Raw genomic sequence first — 15,221 nt, 5'->3', positions numbered from 1 at the left:
TTATAAATTTACTTTGAGTTTTAATGCTGTTTAATAGTATTTGTTTGCTACTAAAACAATTTATATGTATGTACATGCATTTAATAAATTTCACACAAACTGCATTTATTTTGTTTTTATTACTTGACGAAAAGATGACAAAACCAAAACAAAAAAGCAAATCAAATCGCACGCACACACCTGCAACTAACACCCACCCGCACACATACACATATGAGTATAGCGTACCTCTCACAACAACAATTAGTTTGCACCAAAATGCACTGGACGTCGCTGCCGCTGCGCTGCTACTGCTCCGCTGCGTCGCTGCTACTGCGCTGTCGCCGCCAAAGCCCAGACGTTGTAGTTGCTTTTGGGGCTGTTTTACTTTTGTATTTGCAAACACACAAAAACACAGAAGCACACGCACACACACTCGCGCTCACTTGGCGGCGCCGCTTTCTTTACACTTTTATCAAGCAAACTTTTTTCAAAAGCACACAGAAAGGCAAAAACGCCCGCTCTCCGCTAGACCGCTATTTCCGAATTCCAGTTTGAATCCGATTCGACGACCGTCCCGCTCGCGATGCAAAAACAAAATGAGACTGGCGACAACAGCTGGAGCAGCCCCCAGTTGTTATCGACTTATCGGCATAGCATACCTGTTATCAAATGGAAGAGAGCAACACAAGAGAGAGCGTGAGCTGGTCAGTTGACAGTAGTCTGTTCAGGGTGTGTGCATTTGCTAAATTGGGAGTGTGTACTAGCTATTTATCGAAATTTAAATTCGAAACGGGTATTATCGGACATGTCTACAAGCAATAGTTGTGACGTATTATCTCGAAAGTTCAACTTTGTTTATTTAGATAGAAAAAAGTACGATTTAATTCAGCTAGTAGCACTTCTTATTGCACCAATCCCAGATACAGCCGTCCCTCGCATTGCAGCCAAATTCGCCAGGATAAGTAGCACAAAAGTCCTCGGTATTCATGAAGGTGCAGCTTCCATTGGGGCAGTAGTAGCTGTAGCAGCCCGGTGAGCACTTGTCCCGCTGATGATCCTTGCAGCCAGAACAATCCAAAGCGTCTGGGGAAACGCAAAAGAGTATTATTAATGATTTAAAACCAAATTAAAGTCTTCTTATAATCCCACATGGGATTAAAGGCTCACCGCTCTCCTTGCAATCCGGCGTACTGCATGCCATAAGAGGCGGATTGGGCGGCATGACTACCCGCTTCTGGTTCTCGTCATATACGATCTTCGGTGGCTTGAGATACACTACTGGGGCCTTACAGACTCTGGCATCGCAGAACTTCTTTTCCCGGCTGGAGCACACCCAATTGGGGGCGTAGTTGATGCAGATGCGGGGGCTCTTCACGAAACAGCATTCCGGTGGAGGGTTACGGCCCGGAAATACTTCATCGATTACAGACTGCTCCGTAGTAGGCTTCAGACTGGGATATATCCAGGGACGTCTGGTTGTTGGTGGGGCCACAATATTATCTGGGACATTTGCGGGTGTACTATAACCGTAGGTCTTGTCTTTATCGGGATCATATGGTGCAGATGTAATGTACTCCACCCGATTTATGTTTTCGCTGGTCACCGAGTACTTGTGCTCATTGTGGATCACATTGCCAATCTCAAGGATAGTCGTGATATAACCCGGTTCCTGGCAGCGTTTTTGGTACCACACGGTTCCCGCTGGGCACGCCGATGAAATGCACCGCCCAGCGTAATATTCACCCTCCGAGCAGACGATTTTCCTGCACTGCGAGTCGAAGAAAATCGATCCCGGCGGACAGCGAGTAAGCTCTGCAATGACGGGAGGAGGAATCGGAGGGGGCTCAGGGGTTGTGGTTGTTTTTGTTGTAGTAGTTCGTTCCGTTGTTGTAGTAGTCGGTTCTGTTGTTGTAGTGGTTGTAGTAGTAGTTGGTTCCGTTGTTGTTGTTGTAGTAGTTGGTTCCGTTGTTGTTGTGGTTGTTGTAGTAGTAGTTGGTTCCGTTGTTGTTGTGGTTGTTGTAGTAGTAGTTGGTTCCGTTGTTGTTGTGGTAGTTGGTACCGTTGTTGTTGTTGTAGTAGTTGGTTCTGTTGTTGTTGTGGTTGTTGTAGTAGTAGTTGGTTCCGTTGTTGTTGTGGTAGTTGGTTCCGTTGTTGTTGTAGTTGTTGTAGTGATCGCTTCCGTTGTAGTTGTAGTGGGCTCTGTTGTGGTTGATGTGGTAGTTGTAGTGGATTCAAACGGGCACGGCTTAGGATTCGTCAGATAGCACAGACCGTCAACGTTTAGAAAGTAGCCTAAAAAAAACAATATAGCGAAATTGTTATTTCAATATTAAAAGGTTTAAAAGTTTCTATTAAGCTACCAGGGGTAACTTAACGCTTATTACCAGGCTGGCACTTTTTGTTTGTCTGGGGAAGACACGATCCATCCAATTGCAAGTGATATCCTAATGAGCAAAAAAAAAACAGAAAGGGTATATAATAGAACCATAATAGAAACCTTTAAAGATTTGTATAATAAATCTGTTGATGCATTCTAAAGGGAGTTGTTTTTCGAGGTATAGAACTTTTAGTTGGCTGTCAAGTTATTTTTTCTCAGTTCAGCTTGGCAATTTATCATTTTATCGTAGACGACATCGTCTATCAGAGCAGTTAATTCGATCAATGTTGGAAAAAGTCAAGGAAAATTGGACGTCCAGCTGTGACAGTCAGATGCCAGAAATCATATGTAAAATATAATGCCACAAGATTATCTTTCAGATAAATGAGACTCATGTCAATCGAATAATCCATCGTAGTTTCATTGCAATTTAAAGTTGTGCACCTCTAAAAAAAAGCACCCTATAGTTTGACAAATTGTTTTTCGTTTACTTTTAAAAATTATCAATGTTTTCAGTTTCATTGATTAGTTTCAGTAACACTCGTAGTCATAACGAGCTGCTGATTAAATTGGGCACCAGTTCGTATACATATTTATTTGTAATACAACGCGATTAATGATTTGTCAGATTTCTTACCTGATGGACAAACGGAAGAGCTGTAGCACATGCCGTTGATATATTGATATCCCGGCGGACATGTCGGATCCTACGGGAAAATAAATTGCATAAGAAAAGGCACCACTCATCACATTAGGCCACATTCAATTACCGAGTTGTCTGCTTGAGCATTTCTGCGGAATACGAGGGTGATCAGGCAGGTGACCAGAGCCCATCCCAATGATTTCGCAAGCATGCTGCTTAAGTTCCTGATATTCAGGAGTGTATCTCCCGGATCTGAGACACAGATTCGCGAAGCACCGCGTTCCGCACTTAAAAAGAGACTAATCGAAGCGCCGAACCGATCCGGCGATTAGCTCACTGGGATGGTTTTGAATGGGAAGCATAATTGCTGGCGCTGCGATAACCTTCTCCAGATAACATTGAAGGTCGCTTGGGCTACGGCTTCGGCTTCAGCTGTTCCTGATCCGTAATCGGTGAGCCGGGCTCAGTTCAAATCGGAATGTCTGATCGCAAAGAGTGTACCTGGTTGCGGCGGCTGCTGCTGCTAATCTGCCTTGGACTATTTCCAGCGAGGGCTATCACCAGTTCTATACCAAATCCCTGCCCAAGCAGTAAGTTCGACTTGGAAGCGGTTATCCACCATTCCACTGATGACCTCTTTGAAATTCCAGGTCAGGTGAATGTCTACGCCGCTTGCAACCCCATTAACGTGAACGTGTATAATTACCAGTGCGGGGGTCAAACGGGAATTGTATGCAATCCTCCCAATGCAGTGATTACTGTTGTCCCAAGTACTCCAGGCTACCCCAACACTCCCCTGGTTCCTAGTACTCCAGGCTGTACCAATACTCCTCAAAATCCCACAGTGGTTCCTAGTACTCCAGGCTACCCCAACACTCCCCAAAATCCTACCGTGGTTCCTAGTACTCCAGGCTGTCCAAGTACTCCTCAAAATCCTACAGTGGTTCCTAGTACTCCAGGCTGTCCCAATACTCCGCAATATCCTATAGTGGTTCCGGTTGTTCCTGGTACTCCCGGTTGCCCGAACACTCCTCAGTATCCTACAGTGGTTCCTAGTACTCCAGGCTGTCCAAATACTCCTCAAAATCCCACAGTCGTTCCTAGTACTCCAAGCTACCCCAACACTCCTCAAAATCCTATAGTGGATCCGGTTGTTCCTGGTACTCCCGGTTGCCCCAACACTCCTCAATATCCTACAGTGGTTCCTAGTACTCCAGGCTGTCCAAACACTCCTCAAAATCCTATAGTGGTTCCGGTTGTTCCTGGTACTCCCGGTTGCCCCAACACTCCTCAATATCCCACAGTGGTTCCTAGTACTCCAAGCTACCCCAACATTCCTCAAAATCCTATAGTGGATCCGGTTTTCCCTGGTACTCCCGGTTGCCCCAACACTCCTCAACATCCTACAGTGGTTCCGGAAAACCCAGTTACAGTTACTCCCAGTTACAATACTAGCACAACACCTCAACCAACAACCACTCCTCCAAGTGTTACTGAACAGCCAGCGCCAGCACCTCAACCAGAACCAACGCCCTATCCAGCACCACCACCACAAATCACCACCACACATCTTCCGACCCCAATCCCAGACACTACGCCACCCCCACCGGCTCCCATTATGCGATGTCCAGAGGGAACCATCTTGGTGAAAGGAGTCTGCCGTCTACTTTTCTGCGGAGAAGGTGCCTTGTACTCCGAAGGTCGCTGCATTCGGACGCGCTGTCCGGCCGGATATGTTTGGACGGGAATCCGGTGCTCGAAACCACAGCCATTGGAGCTCGGTAACATCCACATAGAGAACACTATTCACCAACTGCCTGGAGCTCTGCCCCACCTGGTCACAAACAATGTTAACAACGTCAAAGTAAATGCCTCAATCGCAATCCCAGGACCAGACTCTGAGGAAGAAGAGGATCAGGACGAAGTGCTGGCGCCGCAGCCGCCTTCAGGGCCCTGCTGCAAAGTATTCGCTCCTCGGGTCTGCACCAACCAGGTGGATCAGGTGGGGTACAAGTGCTTCAGCAGGAGCCAGCAGCAGTGCGGTTCCTTCTGCAGTGCCAACAAGGTGGTGCTCGCTCCGCCAGCAGTTACCACCTGGACGCAGTCCAACAACCAGATGGTGGTCATCCCTCCCAACTGGGCAGCTCAGGGCTGCGACTCCAGCTATGGCGCATGTCAGCAGCCTCAGAGTGAGTATCAATACTAAATAGCTCGATTGCTCATAATAGCTAATTTCCTCTGGTTCTCCACTTTAGACTTCTACGACTGCAGTGGCTGTGCGTTGGGTGAGTTTTCGACCTGCTCCTCGTACTGCTACTCCTACAAGTGCAGCACCCACAACTGCGCCTACTATGACCAGGCCCAATACTGCTCCCAATACGCTGGTCAAATCGGTTGCCGGCCGGAAGATGGATGGGTTCCGAGCGCATAACACTCGACAAGGCTAATTATGTAAATGAATTTTAAGAATGCCTCCAAGAAATGCTTATCGTTATGCAATTAAGGCACTCCCAGTAAATGATTAAAGAAATGCCACTTCTAATAATATTCTTTTTTATAATCACATAAACATCAGCCCATTCGACACCCAAATCCTCGCACAATTCCGTTTGACTTGAAACTATTTTGTAGATAATAGTTTAATGACTTGACGCCATAGGGCAAAGTATCGATATGAAGCAGTGCGTCATAACCCAATATTCCGAGCGCCAAGACAGCACAATGCTGAGCTTAAGTGTGTGGAATGCGGATGTACTTGTATCTATGTAGATATAGGAATAAGTCCTAAAGGGAGTTACCATATGCTGAGTACGTTGGCAACGCGCGGTGGAGTGCGAAATCCTTATCAGTCTCATAATAATCTGTTTGATAATCGTTCGCATGGCCTATAATTATGGTGCAGCTAGGTGAACCATGAAATGGCGAGTGATTTGGCGGGCAATTGAGTGAAAGCTTTGCCAGCAATCAATTCCTTGATAGTGTTATCTAAACTTATCTTCGAAGGTGGGTTCGAGGTGGGTAAGTGGTGCCAACCACTGCATTTAGCACTCAACTTTCCGCAACAGCAGACGCCGAAGCAAACTCGCAGCAAACCGAAGAGGCAATCAATCCCTCGATAATGCCACATTCCAAGGTGAGTAATAATTTACCGGTATCACGCTTTGCTCCCAGTGATTGTTATGAAATTTGGCGATAGTAGTAAATTAAGAGTACAAGAAATGGTATATACATATATTGAAATACAGCGATGAAGTCCTTTTGTCGTGTGTTTGGCTTAAACAAGACCTGGCTCCTGAAAAAAAACTCTTTCAAATACTCTAATTGTGTTCTTAACCATTTTCGCAGCTGCAACTTCTAGTGGTTTGTGGGCTACTCCACCTGCTGAGCTTTGGCGCCACCGCCGAGGATCAGCTTAAGAACAACACAATAGTGGTACACACTCCTCTCCAGAACTACGAGCAGCCCACTCTCCGGGACTACGAGGAATGCCAGACGAACCGGGACAATTGCATCAACGTTTGCGATGGCCAACAGAAGTGCGAGGACGAGTGTCCTGTGTGTCCGGAGCTGTACGACAAGCCCCTGATGGTTCAGGGCATAAACGACACAGACATTGTGGCACCTCCGCAGACGCCTATTAATACGACCAACATTATTCGGCTGACCAATGAAATCAACAATATAATCGAGCACCAGATCCAGAATCGCAATGAGGTCAATGTGCAGGTGCAGCAGAATGTCTCGCAGGTGGGAGGACGTTTCGGACTGGGATACACTGACAAGGGATCCTGCTGCTATGTGGTGCGTTTGGATCGCGAATGTGAGAAGCAGGGTGGTCGCGACTGCAGAGAGAAAAACCGACAGCGTGTCTGTGGCGAAAAGTGTCAGGCCCGAGTTATGTTGGCCAAGAGAGTCGTGCAATGCGACGCCGAAGACTCCGACAAGTGCCACGAGACCCTCGAATATGTGCCCCGTCGGAGGAGAAACCACCAGAGGAAGTCCACCGAAGCTGCACCCTGTCAATACTTTGGCAACAGTTGGCCTTACTTCAGTTGCCAGCCAAATCCAGGCCAAAATGGAGACTTCGGCCAGCCGGCGAGGGTGAAACGCTCTACTTGCCAGCAGTGTCTCAATTATCCCTACGGATACGTTCTGCAAAATGGTCTGCCCGCTCAGTGTGCCGGCTGCTTCCAGGGATACGGAGCTCCACTCATGTATAGTCCGCCTTGGATGTACAATCCCTATGTGGCATATCCACCCTTTAACAATTTCCCGGCCATAAACAACAATAACTATGGAAACAAGGACGAAACCAATGTGGACACCAATGATGAGACCCACGCAGGTTCCGGTGATGGATGGATTTTATGTGACGACCTCGAAAAATGCCTAGGCGCGGAGGACTCCAAGAGCTCTCAGCAGGGGTCACCTGGACATCTGGAACAGTCACCAGTCGATGAGGGGGACTGGGACGACTACAACGTTCCTGTCCAGCGAAGAAGACGCCGTCAAAGCCGCCGCCACTTTGTGCGATCAGCTTACAGCAAACGCAATAGCAAAAACCAATGATCGATGTCAGATAAAGCCACAAACTCTTGAGATTTTCTGCAAGCCCTTTGCTTCAGCATCTATAAGTATTTTTCAGTAACCAAAACGTAGAATTCTTCATGTAACTACTACTACTAAACTAACCATTTCTGTACATGTTTTACCGAATAAAAGTGCTTTTGCAAACTTAATACATAATTAAGTGAATCCCCTTCTTTGGATTTCAAAGCATTGATAAGAAGTTCTATTTTGAAGGCAGCCTTACAAACATACATACATTCACATCGTATATAATAATTAGGTTTTCAACGCATTTAACATACTTCAAAATATTTCTTTAAATAACGATTTATTTGATAGGCAGGGTTTGGAGCAGGGTGACAGGGCGGGGAGACCTCGTTCTCCTTATAGACTAAACAACGTTTAATAAAATCTGCACTCGTCCTGCTCGAATGCTTACGCTTGCGATCTGGGCATACATAATGTAATAATTTGATTAGATGTGAAAACATTTGTTCTGGCATTGCAATTGCAGGTAGATAATTTCGAAGGCTTCCGGGCTTCTCGATGAACATTGGTGGAACAAGACTCCTGGAACTTATGGTAATATTGCGCGTCTGTTGATTTTAGTTGCTTTGTTCGCTACAATTATAAGGGCCTTCCGTTGGCGAAGTATTCTACTTGATGCCCAATTCCTTGAGTTCGGTCTCCTCGTCCACGGAGTCCTCATCATCCGAACCGTGAACCGATGGAGCTGGTGTGGTGTGGCCTGGTGATAAACATTTTATTAGACAATGCATTTTTATTTCTTATAATAACAGCATAGTCGCTCATAAGGTAAATATATTCGTTTCCGCCTTCAAGGTCTATGCATTTTTATTTGCTTGCTATAAACTTTAGCTGTCTAAAAGTATTCAATCATTTTTTCACAGCTTTATCAGTAAATATAATAGAATTGCACTCACGAACATCAATGCAAATATTAACACGCAGCCTGCTTTTGGACTTCATTATTTAACATAATTTAACAAGTGGCTGGGAATTCGTTTAAACGTTTATTATTACTTAACGGGGACCGTAAAAGTACAAAGTGGAATGTCCAACAGCTGCTTTATTCGAGACTAGGTAACGACTAAAATCTTGTTGATCGCAAGTACAGCAAAAGTATTTAAAAATGCATTTACATTGGAGTGTGTTGAGTTCATTTGGATCAAACATATATATTTTTCTAGCGATCTGCGTCTTCTTCCTGCCACTTACGCGATGAAGTCGGACTGGGAGGTTCGCTGTGCGGTCGCGAGAAGATCAAGTTGTTTTTCGATCCATAGAGGGACAATTCATCCACATAGTCTGGGTAAACAGCCTGCAGGGCCTTAACCCTGGCCTGTCTGTAGTACTGCAAATAAAAATTGTGTCATCGGTCAATAATATGATTTAGAAAGACTTAAACTGATTTGATAATATTTGCACGCTACTGCGGCTTTGGATGTAAATAAACCCAATGAATACTAACAATGCCCAGGGTGCGCCAGTCCAGCAGATCGCTCAGCCGCTCCGTGCGATTACGCTGGATGATGCGCTGGCGCCGGTTCAGCCTGGAGAACTCCATCATGAAGCTGGACAGCTGCTGAACGCTGTTTTCCAATCCGATATAGCGGCGATCCACGATGTAGATGCCGTAGGACTTGGGATCACTGATGTGCTCCTCCATGAAGCAGCCGAAACCGGACAGATTGGTGGTTACGCTGGGAATTCCCATCACCGTACACTCGGCGGGAGTGTAGCCCCAGGGCTCGTAGTATGAGGGGAAGACACCCAAGTGGCAGCCACGGACAAACTCTTCGTAGTCGATTCCAAACAGAGGGTTTGTAGATGTGAGGAACTCCGGATGGAAGACCATCTTGACGCGATCGTGGCGCGAGTTGAACAGATGGCAACGACGGATCGAGGATAGCACCGGATCGTTCCAATCATCGGCCACATTGTGCGTGGTAACAGGCGGCATCGAATCGCGTTGCATGGCGAACATGCAACGCTTGATCTTGACGAGGTCATCCTTCTGGAGGAGATCATCGGCATTGGGGATGTTGCCCTGCAGGCAGGTGTCGAACATCCGCTTGCCCACGGCCTGTTGCACATTGTTGATCGTATCGCGCAACTGCTTGATCACGGCATGTCCTCGCAGCGAGTCCACGTTGAAGTTGTTGGTCTTGGTGGGGAAGATGAGGAAGGCCACCACCGTGGTGTCCGGCTTCTCGTGCTTCAGCATCGCATTCAGGCGAGCCAGTGCCTCGATGAAGATGTCGGCTCCCTTATTTCCGAACTCGTAGCGACCGGCGATAAAGAAGTACAAGGTCTTATCCAAATCAAAGTCAATGTGGCTATAGCGATAGAGAATATACTTCGATTTAACAAAGCGACTACTAATATTATTAATTACTACACAACTTGACTTATCATTTTGTCATATTAAGATAAAAGCATAGAACAGCAGTATAATTACCTTTGATCATTAATTGATTATCGCCAAAATTTACATGCACCTAATCAATAAATCAATATAATCCCTATTGTTTTTAATCGTTTAGTTTCATGCTAACATTAAATTACTATAGACATGAAATCATATAATCATGTACGTAGATTATAGAGCCATGTTTCTATCGATTAACCTTTATTCAAGGGTGTAGAATATTGAAAACATTTCCGCATAACAGTTCCTTCAGATAATACAATCTCATCTGTACCGGAAAATGAGCTGAGATTCTGTGGACTGTCATTGCCAATTAGCTCGAAAACTAATTACTTGCAGTCTTATGCAGATAACTGAGACTGAAGAATTGGTAACTTGAAGTTCGGCATGGTGTACTCACCCGTAGAAATGACCCCGCACGAATTCGTTGATCTTCTCCTTGGCAACGGCATGCAAATTCTGGAACTCGTGGATGGCCGAGAACTTCTTCACGTTCAATCCGTTCGGCGTGATGATGTCCGGCTTGCGCTTGAGCAGATGCTCTGCCTCGTAGCCCGTAATCTCCGAGACGGTGGTGAACACGTGAGCCAAGTGGGTGGCACCTCGCTCCAGGCAATAGCGATGGTAGATCTGTCGCTTGCCCGCCTCTTCGTCCACGGCGAACTTGTCCAAGTTGTTGTAGAAATCGGTGTTGCCGGCGCACAAGTAGCGACCCAACAGTGTGGCATGGGTGGTGAACACAGTGGCAATCTCCACCAGACGAGTACGTAGGACGATGAGACCCACGCCAGCTTGCCATTCGTGGAAGTGGGCGACAATCCTCGGAGCACTCAGTTCGTTGTTTTGGGAATAAGTTACGGCAAAGTTGCGGAACTCCTCCAGGAACTCGGCAATCATAAAGCCCAGGATGATGGCATCGTTCGTCTCGATATCCAAATGAGGTATTCCAATATGGCACTTCTCCCACATCTCCGATTTGAACTGATCCAACTTCCAGGCCGCGGATCCAATATCAAACAGGATCAGTTGGGGATTTCCGTCCACCAGCCAACGTCCGGTGTGGATTTTATAGCCTCGCGAGCGCAAGGAGTTGACAGCATCCAGCAGGGGATTTCCCCTGGGGAATTCCATCTCCTCCATCTCGGTGCGGGCACAGTGCTCCTTGTAGGGACCCATCATGCACAGCTGCTCACCCATCTCCTCGGTGGAGACATAGGCCTTCGACCGGATCACCGTGTAAATGCCGCCCACCTTGTTTGCCACCTCCCATGCCACCTCGAAGTTCCAGCGATTCTCCCGGGAGGCGATGTCACCTCGATCGAAATAATCCTTCAGGTCCGCCCCGGACTCCACTCTCGAAAAGCGACGATTCATCTGGAACGAGGGAACGAGAAGTAAATGCAATTAGTTTTCGTATAATCTGCTCCTCGTGCTGGCTTAAGGTAATCCCCACCCTCAGGGCGTAGGAGGTGGACTCATTGTCCTCGAATCGGTAGGACTGCTGTCTGCGCATTTTCTTGATATGTTGGGGGAATGGGATGCTATTATAATCTAGGCGCCGCTGATCTGTTGCTGAACCTCTCCGCTGAGGCTCTCGATGCGGACTGATAGTGTCAACTAAATTTAGCCACCGGCTTGACCCACATTACAAGCAGCGATTCCTTATCGCTTTACACTCCTACATTAAGCCAAAACCTATACTTCGTACATACATCTATGAGTTTAATAAATACTTTAAAGAAAATACTACATAGGAGAAAACGGAATTAGCCTTGGTTACGTCCAAACAATTAAACTCATACGTTTTTAATTTGGCATCGGTCAAAATAAAAGTGAATAGTTGAAACCTATGTAGTTAAGAAACGCCCCATTTCTCGCAGTGCAGCGACCGCGCTTGATGTTGGCGCTGTTGGTATTGGTATTGGTATTCATTGTCATCACACGCCGGCATTTGTTGCATCACCACGCAGCGAGGTGCGATCGATCCGCTATCAGGCGAGTGCAGTTGCATCGCTGCAGTTTATGGGCTGATAAGCGCTGCTATGTGACATCGCCCATGTCCCTGACAGTCGGTCATTTATGTACGTGCCATAATTCTATAGCTATATATGAGGCGTCCATAAGGCAAAGGTCTATTTTTGGATGTCGGATGTCGGAAATGTTCAGCCTCATTGGTGAGCAAAGATGAGTTTGCCAATTTCCCGCTCTATATGTATTCATGAAAATTTGGCAAATGGTCCAATTGTCAACGTCACAAATTGAGAGGAAAAATGCCAAAGCCGTCAGATTCGCATTTAGTACTGACGACTCAAAATTTGTCTTCTACTTATTCAGTTTTCCAAAATATTTATGTTCAGGTTTATTCATCTTTTAAAAGTTGATGTCATAAGGTGCTGTTACACTGTTAATTGAATATTGTCCAGAATGACCTTGGCAAACGAAGAAACCATAAATATCAATTGGCAACGAAACTCGAGGCAATAAAATCATTTAAGATACTAAATATCTTATCTGCGTTGATATAACAAAATACGGGCCTTAATCTCTAGCCTTAACTTTCTCCACGCCGGCTCTGTATTAATCGGATATCATTTATCAGGATTTGAATAAAGTTGTGTAAATCTGGGAAATTCGCTCTTTGGCCATCGCATTACACCCTTATTTATTAGGACTACCTTTGTACTGTCGTAAATATATATTAATATTATCAAATATACATATATTCAAACGATAACTCAGGATATGAGTGGAGAAGAATTGGAATATCTTTGTATTGTAACACTTTTTTCAGGACTCTATCCACTTTATCCGGCGCTAGAGGGCGTTGTATCCGTATGAAGAGATCTCTTTGGCTGTCACTCGATTGCACTTGTCTCCTTCGCACCACACACTTCTCACTCAGAATTATGTTTGAAAGCAATTAACGAAAGAATGCGAGAAAAAGTAAAAGTGAGGAAAACCTCTTGGCACGACTACTAACAGATGAACAATTGTCGACTTCTTGCACTTGATAATTTGGTTTTTCTATTGCGGAGAAAGAGGTGAAAATTAAGGCTCAAATTTTCTTTCCCGCTCGCACCCGCACACACGCGCTGCTGCAACGCAACTCCAAAAAGAGCAACAACAACAACAAAAACGACAGCAAGAACAACAACAGCAACGGCAAGCAGCTGAGAAACCTCAAGTGTACGTGTGTGTTTGTTTGTATGTTTGTGGCAGGCAGAGATATTTTTTCATTGCCAGCTAAAAGTCAAATAAAGGTCAGTGGCGTGCTGCTGAGAGAGGGAGAGCATTAAAAATTGTTCACCATTATTGGTATAGTTTGCTTCTTGCGCCCCTTTTTGTTATTGTTTTGTTCATATTTTTGTTGTTTTTGAAATTGTTGTTGCCGTATTCAACCCGCTCAACAAGTTTAAAAACTTGATAATTTTGTTTTTGCTGCACTCTGAGGTGGGCAAAAGAGAGGGGGAGAGAGTGGGAGAGAGGACGCCAGGAATTTGTATTTTCATGCGGCCGGCGCATTGATAACGCTAATAACGCTTATCAACGCTTTTTGTTTATGTTTCGCGTTTATCACTTTTCCAGCAGGTAGTGCGAAAAATCTGATAACGTATGTTTCCACAGCATCCGCTTGGCGCCAATTGCAAAATGCAACAAAATCCCGCTGATAACGCTGTTTGCTTGAATGTGCATCAATTGGTGTATGGAAATAACTTTAAGTTTGGCACGCGCACGTCTACGAATTATATAGTCCCCCGATCTCGGAAATAAAATCACCTTAGAGCCGTCGCTGTTGTTGGCCACACGAAACAAAACGAATAACTGAAAAAGAATTCGAAAACAAAAAGAAAATCCATGGGCACCCGGGAGAGTTCTTGTTTTTGTTGTTGCAATGCCGAGTGGGAGTTTGCGCAGAGAGAAATGCGGAGAGAGCACGAGGAGAAGAAGAGAGAGCGGCCAGGTAAATATTGTAGGAATAAAGTGACCGTACGAAGAGCGGCAAAATATTCCTCTCAAAATTCAAATATTAGCAAGCACGTACGTAGGCATTTAATGTACTTGAATAGCCAAATATGTAATTCGATTCACAATTTTGTCGAGCTTTCAGCTTACATTAAGCACACTTTTCAAAAACGAGCGCCCATTTTGTTTGTATTCAAATAACGTAAGCAAGTAACGCAAGCAGCATTGCCAGCTGTATAAAAAAAGTTTGTACTTCGCCATAGGGCGGGAATTTCAAAGTTGCGCTAGTCTAGAACATTCATTCTGAAGTATATTATGATCATCCATCAATACAATCACATCCGAACAATTTTGCGCTTTTTTTAAGAAACAAAAATACTAATGCCATTCTCTGTTACATATTTTAGTACCAGAACACAAGTAAAATCTTAATAAAATAATATGATTCATTTCATACGTTTTGCCTAAAATAAGTTTTATTCTATTTTTGTTTTGCACATTTCAATCCCATATTTGCTTTTAGCTGCCATCTTACCTTGATCCAAATCCTTAAACTGTCCACCGTCAGAGCTCACCTTGAATTTTCTTCAGTTTTCCCATAAAAAACCATATTTCACAGAAATTTGAACAGTTTGTCGTAACCTTGCTCTATAAACAATTTAATGTCCGCTCACTTAACCTCAATTAAAACTGGAAGATGGACACGCAACTTTCCTGTCGCCTTTCAATTTCCATTCCTTCATTTCGAGCTTGCGTTTTATGTTTATTAATTGAAAAGTGTGAAGAACAGGCAATCATTTACGAATAGAAAGAGAGGGATGGAGCAGGATAACTGGGTCAATTGAGTAACCGCAAATATTTCAATATCATTTATGCATTCTTTTCTGCAAGAAAGAGTTCCTTTGCATGGAGAAAATTCAAAAATAAGTTTTATTAATGTTGAATTACTTTGTCGCCAGGTGGCGCTGTAGCATCCATTGACTTTCTCGACGGTTCACAAGGTCAAAGGACATTAATATTATTATTCGCGCCCTGCCTCACACTCCTCACAGACCACTCGTCTGCTTTCAATGTCTTTGAAGCGACTTGCTCTTTGTGTCCTTCATAAACAACCATTGATAACAGACACAAAGGCACAAGGACAATGTGAAAAGCGCCGACTTTTATGTTTATGACATATCCTTGCCATTTCACTATAAATTATTTCGGATTGCATTTGGCTCACTTGTTTCACC

General features: G+C 44.8%; 5 protein-coding genes across 8 annotated transcripts in view; 2 read left to right on the top strand and 3 right to left on the bottom strand.

The window, feature by feature from the left end:
• LOC120451537 overlaps nucleotides 1-558 on the bottom strand; it is a 28,843-nt gene extending 28,285 nt beyond the window's left edge. For all 3 annotated transcript variants that reach the window (XM_039635317.2, XM_039635315.2, XM_039635316.2), the window contains exon 1: nucleotides 229-558. The gene's annotated coding sequence lies outside the window, so the exon portion shown is untranslated. The remainder of the gene's footprint in view (nucleotides 1-228) is intronic.
• Nucleotides 559-820: 262 nt separating this feature from the next.
• On the bottom strand, nucleotides 821-3,279 carry LOC120451793 (mucin-2). Its single transcript, XM_039635746.1, has 6 exons — nucleotides 3,130-3,279; nucleotides 2,997-3,066; nucleotides 2,367-2,426; nucleotides 2,196-2,274; nucleotides 1,150-2,093; nucleotides 821-1,065 (listed from the first exon to the last, which is right to left on the bottom strand). The coding sequence occupies exons 1-6, from the start codon at nucleotides 3,211-3,213 to the stop codon at nucleotides 872-874; spliced, it is 1,431 nt and encodes a 476-aa protein (XP_039491680.1). The 5' UTR covers nucleotides 3,214-3,279; the 3' UTR covers nucleotides 821-871.
• Nucleotides 3,280-3,480: 201 nt separating this feature from the next.
• LOC120453984 (mucin-2) lies at nucleotides 3,481-5,544 on the top strand. The gene is made up of 3 exons (XM_039638939.1): nucleotides 3,481-3,592; nucleotides 3,653-5,191; nucleotides 5,258-5,544. The coding sequence occupies exons 1-3, from the start codon at nucleotides 3,481-3,483 to the stop codon at nucleotides 5,431-5,433; spliced, it is 1,827 nt and encodes a 608-aa protein (XP_039494873.1). The 3' UTR covers nucleotides 5,434-5,544.
• Nucleotides 5,545-6,055: 511 nt separating this feature from the next.
• Nucleotides 6,056-7,748, top strand: LOC120450997. The gene is made up of 2 exons (XM_039634306.1): nucleotides 6,056-6,135; nucleotides 6,348-7,748. The coding sequence occupies exons 1-2, from the start codon at nucleotides 6,121-6,123 to the stop codon at nucleotides 7,569-7,571; spliced, it is 1,239 nt and encodes a 412-aa protein (XP_039490240.1). The 5' UTR covers nucleotides 6,056-6,120; the 3' UTR covers nucleotides 7,572-7,748.
• Nucleotides 7,749-7,882: 134 nt separating this feature from the next.
• LOC120450995 (glycogen [starch] synthase) lies at nucleotides 7,883-13,949 on the bottom strand. 2 transcript variants are annotated; one of them, XM_039634305.2, is made up of 5 exons: nucleotides 13,801-13,949; nucleotides 10,424-11,397; nucleotides 9,064-9,931; nucleotides 8,811-8,946; nucleotides 7,883-8,319 (listed from the first exon to the last, which is right to left on the bottom strand). In XM_039634305.2, the coding sequence occupies exons 2-5, from the start codon at nucleotides 11,395-11,397 to the stop codon at nucleotides 8,228-8,230; spliced, it is 2,070 nt and encodes a 689-aa protein (XP_039490239.1). In that variant the 5' UTR covers nucleotides 13,801-13,949; the 3' UTR covers nucleotides 7,883-8,227. The 2 variants fall into 2 exon arrangements, with proteins under 2 accessions (XP_039490239.1, XP_039490238.1); XM_039634304.2 differs by lacking the exon at nucleotides 13,801-13,949 and adding an exon at nucleotides 11,477-11,634.
• Nucleotides 13,950-15,221: the final 1,272 nt, after the last annotated feature.

Source organism: Drosophila santomea, chromosome 3R (assembly GCF_016746245.2).
Source record: "Drosophila santomea strain STO CAGO 1482 chromosome 3R, Prin_Dsan_1.1, whole genome shotgun sequence".
Taxonomy (NCBI): domain Eukaryota; kingdom Metazoa; phylum Arthropoda; class Insecta; order Diptera; family Drosophilidae; genus Drosophila; species Drosophila santomea.
The sequence above is the reverse complement of the archived record's forward strand: the minus strand, read 5'-3'. Positions and strand labels throughout refer to the sequence as shown.